At 48.2% G+C, this 17,619-nt stretch overlaps 1 protein-coding gene across 3 annotated transcripts in view; it reads right to left on the bottom strand.

Annotated features, from left to right (window-relative positions):
• Nucleotides 1–17,619, bottom strand: part of RNF207 (ring finger protein 207) — a 1,212,833-nt gene that overhangs the window by 724,789 nt on the left and 470,425 nt on the right. For all 3 annotated transcript variants that reach the window (XM_069610286.1, XM_069610287.1, XM_069610288.1), the window contains one exon: nucleotides 3,980–4,055. In XM_069610286.1, coding sequence (XP_069466387.1) covers nucleotides 3,980–4,055 — 76 coding nt within the window. The remainder of the gene's footprint in view (nucleotides 1–3,979; nucleotides 4,056–17,619) is intronic.

The following is a 17,619-nucleotide window of genomic DNA, read 5'->3' as shown; positions in this document are numbered from 1 at the left end:
CCAGGTGCCAAGCAGAGGGTTCAGCAGGGGAGAGGAAGACAGAAGGCAGAATCAAAGAGCAAGGTCTTGAGGTGCTTCCGGAACCGAAGATGGCTCTCCATAAGTTAGTCAGGTAGCCTTCTATCATGGTTATGCCATGCGTCCCGTCTCCATGTGGGACTAAATGTCTTGTGTCTCAATGTTGCGCCACGGTGCATGCGGGCCTACGGCGTGGTACAAATAAAGAAATAATAAATACATAAATAAATTAAAAGAAAGATAATGTAGAAGAACAAAATCAAAATGCCTCTGCAGCCTCCTTATCTCCCATTAGAATGTTACCCTTGTCATCCCTGATGCCAGCTATCCATTTTCTTATTTCTCTTTATGATAAATAGCCAGTAATTTGCCAGATTTTATCTCCCAACCATAAAATGTACAGCTAATAGCATAAAGTATTGGTAAGCTCATCTTTAAGGGGTTTGTTAGCAACATCTGGTTTTGCTTTGAGGAATTTATGGTAGTATCAGAGGGGTGCACAAAAGAAACTTTGTTTATAGTCTTGAACTTGGTGAGCAACTCCTTCTGAGCCAGATCTATATTTTCTTGCAAGCAGTGTACATTATTACAAAATCCATTAACATGGATTTATGTACTTCACAGAGTTATTGTCTGAGCTGTTACACCAAAGTAATTGGGTATGGTGTGAGGAGAATTGTGAGTCTTTAAGCAATTCGGGAATAGACCTGCAACTATTAGTGAGTTTTTTTGTGGTCAGCCTATTGCCAGAGACAACACCACCAGGGCATGGCCAGAATTAAATACCTGGCTCATATCTGCTGGTATCACTGATAAAATCAATGATTATCTAATCAAGATGTAGCCTATGTATAAAATGTACTCATGGGCTACGGCGAATTAAGAGAATTCCCAGTCATTTGTGTCAAAAGGTATGCAAGTATGCTATAACCCATATTCCGCTATGAAGGCTTTAAAAAACGTGTGAGATTTGGAGTGTGTTGTGATGAATCAGAAGTGATCATCTCAGAAACCCTGGCCAGGTCCCCTTCTCATGTGGGAAGGGAAAGGCAGCCACTACCTGATACAGACTCTCAGGACAGTATTATGTGGGAGGATCACATGATCACATGGGGGTGGGGGTTCCAGGTCAGGAGGAATGAGGAATTCCTCTAATATCCCTAGTGACCATACCATATTAAAGTGTGGAAAGGTTTGAAGCAAGCCTTACCACAAGGTACTAATACAAGATGTAGGCGTTTTATTACATATTGGACATTCACATGCTGAACATTACCTTTATAGCCGAGAAAAGCAGGATACGAAATTGGGAGAAAAATACAGATATGTTGATTTGCATGATAGACAGAAAGTGAAAATAAGCACTTTCTGCTATGGAACCCTACAGCAACATGTACAATGCTTCGGTAAATGCCTTATGGATGTTTTTAAGTCAGAGAAAGTGGAAGTCCCTTCCAAAACAGGAGCCAAGAAGTAATTGACTTCAATAGGCGAATTGCTGTATCCCTCCCAGTATTGGAGCCTCAGAAGTACCCTTTCACTTGCTCATCGCCAGTGTTTCCTTTATTATCAACACAAAGGCCTACCCCAATGTTCTTTAATTGCATTGCTCTGAAGGGAGCCAAGATAAGGATGCATTACATCAGGCGGAATGTGATGAACTTTATTAATTCAAATATTATTTAACTTATATATGTTTTATATATATTTATGGTCGCATATCTAACCTTGATTCTTGTTCGAAAAACATTTGATAGATTACTGACATTTGGCTTCAGGATATGCTTGCAAGAAGAATAAGCAACTTGGAAAATGTTACTTCATAGTCACAGTAGTATCACTGGCCTCAGTGGGATACTGCTGTTGATACACGCTGATTTGTCCGAGCGACTTGTGGCAGTGCCGCTCTCGCCACGGTAGAGAATGTGCTAGCTGAGAATAATCCTTTGCAAAATGGACTAGACATATGTTTCCCACCTCATTATATCATATATGACTTCCTTACATCCACACAAATGGAAGACATTGTATCCCCACAGTACACAAATAGATGACCTTGAGAAAGACTGTGGCAAGAATAATTGCCCATCATGTCAGTCTGTACTGTAAAATCATTGATGGAATTACTTGATGGATGTCAATATTAGTGTGGTTTTGTAGTGTGTTGTTTTAGATTGTGTGTCTGTGTATAATAATTCCATCACTAGTGCATTTATGTTAAACATTGACTAGAATTAATTTCTACCTAGAAAGACATAGCTCAGGCGTGCAATAATGCCTTTACTGTTTATTTATTAAGTCCTTTTCTGTTTATGTGTGTGTATTAATAGTGAGTATATTATATCTTTTTGTTTAATTAATATACTTTTTTATTTAAATAACAGGTTTTTAAAAATATATATTTGGGGTGAAAAGGTAGTTCTTGAATTTCGCAAACCACACCATAATATTCATATGCTAACATTGGTCCTCATCACGAGTGCAGTATCCCGACTGGGATACTGCCCAACTTTATTTGCGGTAGCAACCACCTGTCCACCGGTATTTCCGCCAGTTGACGGGTTGGGCCCTAAACATTACTCTCCATTCCCCATTGGACACAATGAGGAATTTTCGGCACAATTACCGAGCTGTAATACCACCGGTGGTAATTGCTCCGAAAATGGGCATATTTCCTGGGTATTACCCCCAGCTGTGAGCTGGGGGTAAACACGCCAGACTCGAGATTGGGCGGAGAAGTATTACCACTGCATTTAAGTGCTACCGCCCAACTCGTGATGAGGCCCACTGAATCTTGATGTATACAACAGAAGTAATGACTTTTCTAGTGAACAGTTTAGTTGTTTTGTGTTTCACCTTTGAGCATCTGCCTGAATCCCTACCATATCCCCATGTGCCTACAATAGGACAGTCATTACTGGTTGACCCATTCAACATTTGTAGAATTCCTAGGCGGGCTTTCATTGTAAGTTTTGGATTCAGGATTTAGTTCAGACACCATTGACAAATATGTCATAACTTGTTCTAGGGACTGTAGCCCTCCCTCTGAGGCAACATCAATGGACCGGCACACTTTCTTATCGGAAACAACCTTTAGCCGTTGACATTTTACAGGATTTACACAGAGCTTCCCTGTATAGACACCCTGTGGGTACAGCAGGCTGTACTCCCATAACTCACAAATGCCGCAACTAGTTGAGGCCAGAAAGCAAGCTGAGAAGGAAGCTCTCTCAGGAAACATGGTGGTTTTGAAGGCTCCCAATCCTTTGATGTTTTGAGTCTCTCAGGGTCTCATTCAGGATGTGCAACCTGATGTGGCTTTGGGTGGCAACTCATACAGGAGTAAAGAGTTCCATGTGTTAAAAACCCCCGCAAAAATATTGCCATACAAAAATATTGCCATATTCTGGCGGCAATATTAAGGCATGGAACCTGCGGGGGACACTCCTGCAACTCCTGCATTATTTTTAAAGGAGCGGGGGACACCCCCACAAACCCCACTCACACAAACCCCAAAAATATCCCCCCCAAAAATATCGCCTATGGCATTTTCAGACGACCATAAATACAGCAATATTTTTGGTGGGGATAATATGTAGTGATACTGACTAAAGCGGGTAAATCAGTCAGGAACAAGTAATTAGGCACAAGGCCCTCTTACCAAAGGCATAGTTTAGGACTTTCAATATAAAAGGGCTTATGTTTTGTCTCGCACTTGAAAAACAGAAGTCACCTAGGTTTTCCCATTAATTTGCACTGAATGTTATGTTCTGCCAAAACATTAAGCATGGAAGTGTTGGACTTCCCAAAAAAATGAAATTACTTCCCATTTATTAGGCTTCTAATTGTATGATTTTCTTTCTCCAAAATGCTAACCCAAGCAAGCGTTATATGCATAATTGTTTATTTAACAATTGCTGGAAATGTGATATTATCATTGTTTAGGTCAAAAGGTACCTACCATAACAGCCTGATCCAGTTTCTCGCAGCCTTGCATGTATGCTGTTTCAATGTCAATACAATGAGCCCGGCTTTCCCTTAGAGTATCAAACAAAAAGAATTAGGATCATCAGAAATATATTTCAATTACAATCATTTTTTAACTGTATTCTGCATTATATAATCTCTTCTGTGAGCAATTTTAGGTGCAGCAAATAGTCACACTGGCACTTCCAAACTATAATCAAATACAAATTACATTTTGAAGCACTATACTGTTAATAAAGTCCTTAGGGACATCTCAGTTGAAATCTTTCATTATAGGTAATGTTTTGATACGTATTAGTACACCTGTCCCAAACACAGGTCAATTTTAAAAAATGTTTTGAAGGGGAAATAGCAGCATAACATAAATAAATGCAAATCGGAGGCTACATGAAATATTATTAATATAATTGCCTAGTAATGTCTTTTTCACTCTAGAATAATAGTAATAATGATACGATGAAAAATAGCAGTATATTAGAGTACATAATATATGGGATATTATATCTCCAGCTGTATCTCATAAGTATCCTGAAAGTCACTAAGAGACTAAAGATTGAAGTGTATTGCTAAGGTCTTGGAACAAACTTCTAATATTCCTTCGGCCTTGACCACTGTCCACTGTGCTACAATAAGTGTAAAAAATGGTGGCTCCTCACCCCTCACAAGTAAATAACCTGATGCAACGAGACATGGCCACTGCCCATGTAGCAACACTTAACCAGACCCACCAGAATTCTGCATGTTGCACCAATTAGGATAAAAGACTATGGGCCTCATTACACGGATGGCGGTAGGGATTTAACGTTACCGGTAATGAAATACCGGTAACGTTAAATGCCCATGCGGATTACGACCCGGCTCACCGCCATTAGCACGACCGCTAAGTACGGTGCCACTAATAGCGGTCAGTCCGCGTGCGCGCGACCCGCCATCCCGTAAATAACGACATGCCGCTAATAGCACACCATCACAAGGCAAGTGCACATGGCAATAGCGGCATGGTAAATCCCCCAAAACCCCTTACCGGCATGGCGCTAATACCGCCATCGCAAACCACCCGTTAAAAGAACTAAGCAGTGTTAACACCTGCCACAGGTGGCCAAAATCAGCACAGGTGGAGCAATGGAGACTGTGGCTGCTCAAAAGAAGCACACCACAACCCTTCCCACACCCCTTCCCACACCAAGATGGTTCCAATACTGGCAGCATTACATGGCCTGGAGGACCTGATTACAGCACTGCTGCTACACCAACAGGCAGCACAGAGGAGAGGCAGGAGGAGGAGGAGGGCTAGACAGGCACATCAAGCACCACCACGCCACCTAATCATACCATAGAGGCACCCACCAATTCCCCAGATCAGAGCCAGTCCATTTAACCTAACACCTGAGCAGATACACACCCTGTACCGTCTGGACCAGGACACCATCACCAGCATTGTGGACATGATACACAACGACATTGTGAGCCTCATAGACATCAGAACTGCCATCCCCCCTCTACTCAAGGTGGTGACAGTGCTCCACTTCCTGGCCACAGGAACCTACCAGCATACAGTGGGGCAGATGCATGGCATCTCCCAACCAGTATTCTCACGCATACTGAACCAGGTACTCGATGCCCTCCTGAAGAATGCACCCGAACACATATCCATGCCACGGACTGCCCAGGAGATTGCAAACACCAAAGTTGGCTTGTATTCACTGGCAGGCATCCCAAGTTGCATTGGGGCCATCGACTGTACACATGTGGAATTATTCGTCCAACATCACAATGAAGTAGTGTACCGAAACAGGAAGCAATTCCACTCCATCAATGTCCAAATGGTATGTGACGCCAACAAGATAATCACACATTGCTGTGCCCGATTTCCAGGATCTACCAAATTCCATGGTCTTGCGGAACTCAACTATCCCCCGCTACATGGAGCGACAAATGGGACAACGTTTGTGGCTACTTGGTGAGTAGCAGGCCAAGCACATGGCAGTGTTATTGGGGGGAGGGGGGGGTAGATAGATAGATACTCCAACTGGGGGTTCATGGGGGGTAGATAGATACTCCAACTGGGTGTAGCCTGTAGTCCGTCGCCCAAATGCACATACAGATGTACGCAAATGTCCATCTGGGAGGGCAGCAACGTACTTGAGAGGAACGGACATGCAAGTATATGCTACACAACACAGCTGACAATCCAATTCTAGTAACATCAAACATCAATCCTCAACCACATTGCACGACACTCCACGCCACGAAATACACAAATGTCATCCATGCCGTCAGCATAGTCATGCAGCATTCCTACAGCACAACATCAACAATGCATTGTGCCCTTCGATGCATGCGAAGGGATACCCCCTAGCCATGGCAATGCACCACGAACCCATGGCACCACTGAAGTTATGCCTCTCAGCATGGCAACAGCAATGTTGGAAGGACAGTACACCACCAGTGTGGTACCAAATGTGCCTGGCCACAGGGACACCTATGACCTGGCCTCACCCAGAACATGTCAATTACTGTTGGAGGCATCAATGGGGCATGTCTACTTGCAGGCTTGCGCTCACCTTTGCAAAAAGCAGTTACACAGACCATTTTCATTTATGCAGTTGATTGTGCACATGAATCCCAATGATAGGTCAAAGTATGTGATATGAACACACTTGTGTTGAAAAGTAACAGGACCCCATTCCTTCCCCCATATAGGTGATGCCGGCTATCCCCTGAAGAGGTGGCTCCTCACACCTGTACGGAACCCACAGAACAGGCACGAAGAAGAATACAATCGTGCACATACCCGTACCCGCCTCGTGATCGAGCAGACTTTTGGACTTTTGAAGTCACGGTTTAGGTGCATTAGCAGGTCTGGTGGCGCTCTCCTGTATGGCCACGATAAGGTGGCAAAGATCACCATGGCATGTGTCATGCTGCACAATATGTGTATCAGACAGAATGTGCCACTGCCCCATGACGTTGAAATGGAGGCACCTGATGAGGATGATGATCGGGATGAGGATGGAGGTGAAGGGGATGCAGGTCATGCAAGAGGAGATGGCCAGGAGGGACGTGCTGTGAGACAGCATTTGATCAACCAAATCTTCTGAGTAACATGTACTCATACTGTCACCTGTATATGGCTGGTGATGCACCGGTGTCTGTTTGCTAGCTCACAATGGACCTTGGCGTCAATAAATTGCACATGCACAATGAAGGAGTCCAGGCATGAGTTTTGCTCAAACAACAGTGTATTTATGAACTGAAACAGAAAAATGTGCAAGTCCCCAATCATCCCACCACCCTTCCCCCCAGCCCCCACAACTGTCCCATCACCCTCTTCCCCCCACAACTGTCCCATCACACCCTTCGCCCTGCCCCCCACAACTGTCCCTCATGAGTCTCCAACAATGTTTGCGTCCAGGCATGCACACAGGGGAATGGACATTCACACCCTATTGGTCATTGGCAGGACCAGCATTTGGGGGCTGGCTGGAGGTGCGCCTGGTGGTGCGTGCAGAGCGTCTGAGTGGGCTTGTCTGCCGCGAACTGGTGGACGAAGAGGTGGCAGACTGTCCTGGTGCTGGTGGTGGTGGGAATTGGCGGTCCATTGCATCCGCAATGCGTGTGAGCACCTCCCGGACACGTATGAGCTCCCCACACAGCCTGTCTGTGCACAACTCCATCCCCTCCCTGGAGTGCCTGGATGTCTCCCGAGCTCTGCCCTGAGACGGGCAGCCTCCTCGACGTGCTGACCAACCAGCACAGTGAGAGCCTGTTGCCGTTGGATGATGCTGGCCAGATCAAGGGCAGTGTCAGGCTGTGGGGGTGTGGCTGCTGCGCATTCTGATGCTGGCCGGTGTACAGATGTAGGCTCCGGGGGGCTACTGAAGGCTACTGAAGGCCTACATGGTCTCGTCACCAGTGACGTTGGAGCCAGGTGTGTGTTGGGGTGATGGCTCTGGGGTTCCAGCAGGGCTTGGGTGTGCATGGCCAGGTCGAGACCTGTAGGCTCATCCACATCAGACAATGGGGCAATGGCTGCCGCCTCTCCTGCCGAACTGGCTGCAGCTGAGGGTGGACCCTCGGTGGCTGTGATTGAGGGGGGGGAGTGAACCTCCAGAGGCGGGGCGGTAGGGTTTGGCGTGGCACTGGCAGTGGCGCTCAAACAATGTTTTGAACGCTGCAAATGGAGCCTTGAGCCTTTTCCCCTTGATGTCGTTGAGGCGTCCTCGCTGGCGTTTTTTTCTTCTGCACAGGGGGTGCCTGGGATGCTTCCTCGCTGTCTGTATGTGACCCTGTCGGGGACAAGAAGGGGGATGTCATTGGTTATGGTTCAATGTACTCAATGCAGGCTACATCATGAATTCAGTTGGGGCCGTTTGGACTTCATTGTGAAGGATGCAGGTGATGTGTCATTTCAGTGGCTCATCCATGCAGTGTTGTGTGTGGCACTTGGCTCTGTTGATGTGTGCATGTGTGTGTGTTTGGGTCTGGCACTGACATGGGCAGGGTGGGATGCATGTGTGGATGTTTGGCCATCCATGAGGTGATCCAGGGTTGACATTTGTGGGGACCTGTACATTCACATTGCATGCTTGCATCAGTGCACTTACCTCCATCAGAAGTGTCTGCCACGCCATGCTCCATCCTCCCAACTCCCTCAATACATTTGACACCAATGAGGTTGGCGCATATCTCCTCCCACTCCTTTAACTTGATTGGCGACCCAGATCCGCCAGCGGTGGCAGCCTTATGATTCTCTGCCAGGATCATTCTGACCCGGAGTCTCAGGTCGTCCCATCTTTTCCTGCACTCACGTACAGTGCGCGTACTGCTGCCCACAGCACTCACTTTCATTGCCACTTCGTCCCAGATAGCCTTTTTCTTAAGGAGGGTCTCCCGCCGCATGTCATTTGCGAAGACCACTGCAGCATTGTCCGATAAGGTCTGAGTCAGCATGAGTAACGCCTCAGTAGAGAACTTTTCCTTCCGCTGGCGGTCTGTGGTTTTTTTGAGTGCCTTGGGCATGGTAACGGTGTTGCAATGGATCTCAGACAGCAAGATAACACAAACAGGTCCAGGGGGCAGAGGCTGGCAATGGATTGTGTTTTTAAAGATGGCCGCCGTGCTCTTTCCCGTTCCTGTGCGATGACGCTTTTTCCGGTTCCGGTATTTAACGGTCACCGCTATTAGCGGTGATCGCTATTTGCATGCGGCGTCAAGGTGGAGTTGCTATCTGCACTGTCGAGGCAGACGGTAAGTGACTTTTGGGGGAGTTTAGCGGCAGGCAGCAGGGGCATTACCGGCATGGCGCAATGCTCGTGTCCGCGTACTCGTAACGGTACGCTATTAGCGCCCTCCTGCGAGGGCGGACACGTTAAGGACGCCATGCCAGTAATTTGCGGATTTTACTGCACAACGTGTAATGAGGCCCATATGGCCCGCTGGCCAGCGGCTCATTCTCCCTATCTCAATCCCCCGCCACTTCTTTCATTTCCATGGTAGTTTCCCCCATTAATTTCTAGCAGAAAATAACTGAGATCACTGTACTTCCACTTGTATTATCTCTTTAATAATTCCTGCTGTAAAACAGTGTTTGCAGATTATCGCGATGATGGGAAAATGCTCAGAAATTAGGCAGAATTCCCCAAGCCCAAGTAGCACACTCCTTGTGTACCCCTTCTTCTTTTCAGGTCCTACTACCTCTGTCCATTGTTTATATCTGTCACGCTTTCTCCCAGGTGCACTCTTGCCACGCCTCCCAGACACAGACACGATCCTGCCATTCCCTCAGTTCCCACACGTGTCAGGCAGCCCAGAAAGAGACGAGGGTACCTACGGCCTTTCCTGCATTGGAATCTACCGTGGCGCTTATCTCCAAGACAGCGCCTCTTCACGAGCACACAAAGAACTTCCTCGGACACATGGCAGCGCTCCTCCATAGGAATACATGGAACCTTCGATCACGTGACCAAACGCCGGCGACACGTGACCTAATGCCGGCAACTGGCCAATTCAACATCAAGGGTCATATGATGTGGTCTCACGTTTCCCTTGTGATTGTGTCACATGATTTTTCCCCGCAGTTAAAAGGAAAGGGGAAACGTGAAGGAAGGGCTTCACAGCTGCTTCTTTGGAGTGCTGCATGGCGTTACGAACTTTGTTGGATTTTTGGATTTCTTGACTACGGAACGTTATAAGGATTGCCTTTTGTTTTTTCCCTGCATTTCATTCGAACTATTGTCATCAGGTATCACAACCTTTTGCTTTGCAAACTTGGATTTGGAACTTGGAACTTCGTTGTTTTCTTTGGCTACCGACTCTGGACTGCTTCTCGGACTGCTCACGGATCATCCCTTGAAATCCTGCTTGGCTCAGGTGTTTCCATCAAGAGTGCTATCACTGACCCCTCCTGCTCTTCCAACCCTTTCAGGTTTTCTGGCCAGCACATCTGGGTAAGACATCTAACACTTCCTATCATTGTATTGCATTGTCATATATTGCGCCTGTTTGATTCGATCACTCATTGCCTTACAGTCCTTCCGGTGTTCCTGGTTCCAGATTGACGGCACTCTACAGCTGTGGTCTCAAAGATTGCACTGGTAGTGAATTTCTTTCTATCAGTGTGGTACTTGGGGATGGAGGTATCATAATCTGCACGACCATCAAGAACAGAACAGACTGTGAAGCCTTCTGGTCGTCCAGATTATGGATGCCTCAGCCGGGGACCCTGTGACCGCTTTAATGCAAGCAGTCGCAGCCCTTAGAACTGACATGGCTACAGCTACCACTGCCATCCACCACCGACTGGATGCTTTACAGAGTGTCCGACACCCCTTGCCTGATGATGCCGAATTTGGAGAGGCTGCACCCCAGAATCCAGTCCCTCCAGCAGCTCCCACAATGCCCAACCCTGTGGTACTCCCAAGCCTTTTTCCCCTGGCAGCCCCGGAAAGATATCAAGGAGACCCGAGAAAGTTCTGCACTTTCCTAAACCAGTGTAAGCTCCACTTTTTGTGCCGGCCCCAGGCATTCCCCGACTCCGTCACCAAGGACGCCTTTGTACTTTCCCACTTGTCAGGTGTGGCAGCCACTTGGGCTAATCCTTTGTTAGAGAATGACCATCCTGCGTTGTATAATTTTGACCTCTTGGTCAGTGAGATGTCGAAGGTCTTCGACACCAGATACAAGGCTCAATCCAGGGACTTGGAATTGTTGGATCTCACTCAGGGCAGGCAGACACTTATAGAATACATAACTCGCTTTAGTCAATTGTCTGAAGAGACCTCATGGCCTGAAAACAAGAAAGCGGTCGTTTTCTATAGGGGTCTGTGTAGTGCCATGTAAGATGCTCTTTCAGTGGTACCATCCCTTCCTGCTGTCTATTCAGATCTAGTTGATTTGGCCCTGCAGGTGGACGCCCGGAGAACCGAACGCAGAGCAGAAGTAGGCCTTTCCGTTCACCAACCTTCCCCTTCAACGGACCCAATCACAAAACCCATGCAAGTAGGTGGGATCCGTAGCCCCATTACCCATGCGGAAAGGGAACGAAGACGGTCTGACAACGCTTGTTTTTACTGTGGCATCAGCGGTCATTATGTAAAGGAATGTCCCCGTCGCCCAATAAATAAGAATCCGGGTTTTCAGAAGGCTCGCCCCTGAGAGTGGGGGTACGGGCGAGCACTCCACTGACCCCCGTTGACATCACTTTTGGCCCCATAAAACCAGTTGTAGTCCACGCTATGCTGATCCCTGATCGGGAACGCATGCATGCAGTCCACATCGTTATCAATTCAGGAGCCACGGGCTGCTTTATCGATATCACGTTGGCTCATCAACTTAACCTACCTTTGATAACCAAAGAACGCCCTGAACTGGTACAGGCCGTGGACGGCACTTCCCTTGCTTCCGGTCCGATCAAGCAACATACCGCTCCTTTAGAAGTGGTAATCCAAGGTATACACAAAGAAACGATGTCCTTTAACCTCATCACTACCCCACAATTCGGGATCATTCTCGGCATACCATGGCTAAAACAGCACAATCCCTTGATTAATTGGGGAACTGGACAGGTGTTCTTTGAGTCAGAGATCTGCCAACATTACTGTTTAGTAGAATCAGAGACACCATCCAACCCTGCAAGCATTTTAGGAGCCGTGGCTTCTTTACACTTAGAGGACAACGACTCCTCGGCCACTGCTACTACACCACATACAGTTGGGGCTGTACTTGCCGGAATACCCATGGTATATCAGGACTTCCATACGGTTTTTGACAAGGCCACCGCCGAGGGTCTGCCACCACACAGACCATATGACTGTCCCATTGACTTAGTGCCGAATGCCGCAGTACCTAGAGGCCGCATTTACTCGTTGTCACAATCAGAAGAACAGGCCTTGAAGGAGTACATCCAACAGGCCTTACGACTAGGTCACATCCGTCCTTCCTCCTCCCCAGCTGCAAGCCCCATATTCTTTGTCCCGAAGAAGGAGGGGGATTTACGCCCTTGTGTTGATTACCGGCGGTTAAATTCAATCACCATTAAGAATGGGTACCCTATTCCACTTATCTCTACCTTACTGGACAGATTGTCTAAGGCATCCATTTATACAAAACTCGACCTACATGGAGCCTACAATCTGATCCGTATGCGCAAAGGGGATGAGTGGAAAACAGCGTTTTGTACCAAACAGGGTCTTTTTGAATACACAGTGATGCCCTTCGGGCTCTGCAGCGCCCCCGCTACATTTCAGCATTTCATAAATGATGGTTTAGTGACATCTTGGATGTATACGTAGTGATATACCTAGACGACATTCTGGTTTTCTCCCCCACTCTGGAAGAACACATCACCCATGTCAGAGAGGTCTTATCCCGCCTTCGAAAAAATGCATTGTTTGCAGAACCCAAAAAGTGCCTATTCCACACCAATGAGGTGGAGTTCCTAGGGTTCCACATAACACCCGGGGGCCTGTCGATGAACCAATCAAAGGTTCGCGCTATCACAGAGTGGCCAGTTCCTGTTAATCTCAAGCAACTGCAGTCCTTCCTCGGCTTTTTGAACTTTATCAGCGTTTTATCGTTGGTTTCTCCTCTGTTGTCGCCCCGTTAACTGCACTTACCAGTCCTCTAGTCCCATACCTATGGACACCGAAACATCAGGCAGCATTTGATGCTCTAAAGACAAGGTTCACTACCGCCCCTGTTCTTCAACACCCTGACCATGAACAACCGTTTATCATAGAAGCTGATGCTTCATCGTTTGCATTAGGTGCGGTACTCTCACAACCCTGCCCGACCACGGGTCGTCTGCACCCCGTGGCCTATCATTCACGGAAATTCACTTCATCTGAAGTGCACTATACAGTTACAGAGAAATAACTTTTGGCTATCAAAGATGCTATGCAGATTTGCCGGCATCACCTAGCAGGGGCTAAGCATCAGACAGTAGTATATTCTGATAACAGGAATTTACAAGACCTAGCTACTCTGAAATGCATGAACAGCCGACAAGTACGCTGGCATTTATTTTTTGCCGCATTTGATTTCATAGTCAAGCACAGACCAGGTACAGGTCACGGAAAAGCGGATGCTCTGTCTCGCTCACCAGGGGGGGAGTCCCTTCCTTTGTTCTCAGACACATTGTTGGGAGAGGGTCATGTTGTCTGCGCCTGCAACCCTTCGCCTTCAATGTTAACAACCATACACCAATGGGTTGCTCAGAATAGCCACACAGTAGTAGACTGGGACCTTATCATCCAGGACGGGTTACCTTTCATACATGGGAAACTGTTCTTGTCCACAAGCGACACACTCAACCAGGCTATGGATTAGTCGCATGACGCCGCGATCAATGGTCACCCAGGACAACGCCGCACTTTAGACTTGTTGAAACGGTGGTGTTGGTGGCCGTCAATGAGACGAGATGTAGGCCCTCATTACGACCCTGGCGGAAATCGAAAAACGATGGCGGAAATGCAATACCGCCATCGAATAGTGCTCGGTGCGATTATGACCCGTCACCGTAAAGTACGATGCCATTAGCGACACCGTAGTGAACGCCAACGCTAACTGCACCAAGTACGCGCGCGCGCGCCATGCCAAACCGTAATTAGCACCATGGCGCAAGGGTACGCGAATTCCGACCCTAGCGGACATGTACTTAACGCCATCAAGCACGGCGGAAAGTACCATTCCGCCATGGTGAGAAGTACGGCATCGCGAATCAACCGTAAACGGCCCCACTGAGTGCCTGTACACCGCTCTCTGGCCACATAGTACAACTCCCCGTAGGTGCAACGAAGTCACAATGCAACCAGTGAAATGTACAAGTCACCCATGCATGCCAACGAACAAAAGAATCACAAGAGGGGCCAATGGGAGCTGCAGGGCACAGATGGCACGAATACAGAAGCCATACCAATGGACATGACCTCAGTCTCCCACCAAGAAACGCATGCAAACACAGGCACCTGTGACCAGCAATATTCCGATAATCACATCATTCCACCAATCCACCTGGCTGACCGGCATCTGTTACACAAAACCTAATCCCCCGCCCCTGAGCATGACATCATTCAAACAGTCATATTGGCAGCCCTCACCCCTGACCTCACTGGGCTTCGTAGGCAAACGCGCCCAGCACAGTACCACGCAACCATACTCCGAAGCTGGAACCCAATGCAGATCTCCTCACAATACATCGCTCCCCAAATAGGAATATGCCACATCACTTGCAAAGAAGAACGCTACACGGCCCATATCAGAATAGAAATTTAATGCACAACAAATTCACCAAGCCCATACAGCCAATAGGGAGGCACTAGTCCAGCTGAAAGGCCGAAATGTTGCTCCGAGCCACTAGTACTGCGTAAGGGCATGTGGCCCATTGGCGATCGTCCCATAAGATCGTAATGCTGCTCCACTGATTAACACGAAGCAGCAGGTGTCGGGAGTAAAACCCATCTGCAGGAGTGGCATACAGATGGCAGTGGCAAAAGGGGAGGAGATACCTGTCAACCAAAAGAAAAGAAAAAGAATAGAATGGCCATCAGAACTACATTCGAACAACTCACTTCAATGATCACACTAAATCCACAGCCATATGCATGCTAGCCCACTCCAAAGGATCATCACCACCCCAAAACCACTTGCGACTCATAACTATCCATATCGAGGTGAAAACACCATCACAAACGAGTGTACCTGTGCATGCGTCTGTGAAAACAGAATCCATCAGATGGGATTGGTAACGTGCATGGACACAAGTGTCTGAAGGCGCGTCGAGACAGGGAGGGCTCAACAAGGCCAGATAGACGATGGTCCCACTATGGCAGCTCTGCATCACATAGCGCAGGGGAGGCGGACAGATTCCAAGAAGCCCTGTACATGGCAAACACCGTATCAAATCATCTGTCCATGCATCCATTCATCATTCCCTCATCCCGTAATGATAACGCCTGTTTCCATACTCACATAACATGTGAGAATTCCATTGAGTCTGTGCGTTATGCAGCCTGCAAAATCCACTGTGCCCCAGCCCGTAATTACAGTGTTGTGAAGTAACATGTATTTGGGAACGTCCGGCCTCATCATCCACTTCGCTATTGCGCATCCCAAACTATTCATATCAATCATTGCATCCTCGCCATGGCCCCTGTCCCAAGGACACTGAACAATAGAACGTTATATTTGCAGTCAGACCTGTGGGCATCTCCTCGCCGCTAGCTGAAGACCGAAAGCGCCGCCCTTCGAATTCCTCATTTGCAACATCACGTCGAAAAGGCATCTGTGGCCGCTTGAAATCACAAATTAATCCATCTAGTGCGGCTGTGTGTGAAAATGGCAACTGCCTTCACTCACAAATGGGACGCCCCGCCCGTCGTTGAACCTCGGTGCAGTGATGCATGAGGGTCCACCGTTACTCGAGTACTACGTTCCACTGACCCTTCACAAGTCTGTTCGCGACTGCAAAGAATGCATGTGAAACAATGGGACCATAGCCGAATGAACATATCAACCAATGTTACACGGCCATCGGGTACTAATACATGATTGTAATAGCAAGATGCCATTCCTCGAATTGCAGCGTTGTGTGCGGGACGTGCTCGCCCAAAGGGGAGAGCAGCTTGCACAGGTGGAATGAATCACCACAGGTGGAGGCCATACAGCCTGAAAACACATAAATTGCACACCCAGTCTCCTCCCACAACCACACCCACTCCGAAATGCTACCGGCAGGACTCGCGATGTTGGCCCTGGGGGACCTGATAGCACTGCAAGTACTCCAACTCCAAGAAGAAGACGAACACCAACTACAACCGGCCGCACGGAGGAGACGCAGGAGGAGGAGGAGGGCAAGGCAGGGCCAGCAAGGGCTGCCAGCACAGCCACTACCACCACGCAGGCAGCCCGCAATCCCACGCCCCCGAGCACATCCGTTCAACCTCACTGATGAGCAGATCCACACCCTCTACCGTTTGGACCGGGACACCATAGCCGCCATTGTGGACATGACACAGGCTGACCTTGTCAGCATGATAGATAGCCCAACCGCCATCCCACCCCTACTGAAGGTGGTGTCTGTACTCCACTTCCTGGCCACAGGCACCTACCAGCACACAGTCGGACAGTTGCATGGCATTTCTCAGCCACTGTTCTCACGGACACTATTGCAAGTGCTCGATGCCCTCCTGCAGCACGCAGACGACTACATCTCTCTACCACGCTCGGAGCAGGAAATTACCAACACAAAAGTGGGATTCCATGCACTTGGCGGCATACCGGGTTGCCTTGGTGCCATCGACTGCACCCATGTGGAATTGGTCGTCCCACATGCCATGGAGGCCCAGTACCGCAACCGAAAACAATTTCATTCTCTGAATGTACAAATGGTGTGTGACTCCAACAGGATCATTACACATTGTTGTGCCCGATTCCCTGGATCGACCCATGATTCTATGGTCTTGAGGAACTCAACAATACCACGCTACATGGAGCGACACGCAGGGAACAGATCCTGGCTACTCGGTGAGTCTCATTTCATGCATGATGATGTGGGGTATGTGATGCGGCAATGACCTGGCAGGAAGGGGGGGGGGTGCGTACGTAGCAATGGCATTCCACATAATTCGTTTATCGTCCACATACAGGTGATGCCGGATATCCACTGAAGTGATGGCTCCTCACACCAATCCGGAACCCACGGGACCAGCATGAGGAGGACTACAACCATGCCCACTCACGTACCCGTGTAGTCATTGAACAGGCATTCGGCCTACTGAAGACCCGTTTCCGGTGCCTCAGCAGGTCTGGCGGGGCACTCCTGTACCGCCATGAGAAGGTTGCAAAGATGGTGATGGCATGTGTCATGCTACACAACATGTGCGTACGTAGAAATGTGCCCATGCCCCCTGACGCAGAACTGCAAGCACCTGAAGATGGTCATGATGAGGGTGGGGATGTGGCAGCACCTCAAGGAGTCTGCAAGGCACAGGAGGGCCGTGAAATTCGTCAGCATCTCATAGATGCATGCTTCTAGCACTCACGTCTGGTGGCTGATACATGGACACGGGACTCGTGCACAATATGGACTGTACGCCTATGATGGCCTAGTACACA

The sequence above is a fragment of the Ambystoma mexicanum genome, chromosome 8, assembly GCF_040938575.1.
Source record: "Ambystoma mexicanum isolate Mex_15411 chromosome 8, UKY_AmexF1_1, whole genome shotgun sequence".
Classification (NCBI taxonomy): domain Eukaryota; kingdom Metazoa; phylum Chordata; class Amphibia; order Caudata; family Ambystomatidae; genus Ambystoma; species Ambystoma mexicanum.
The sequence above is the reverse complement of the archived record's forward strand: the minus strand, read 5'-3'. Positions and strand labels throughout refer to the sequence as shown.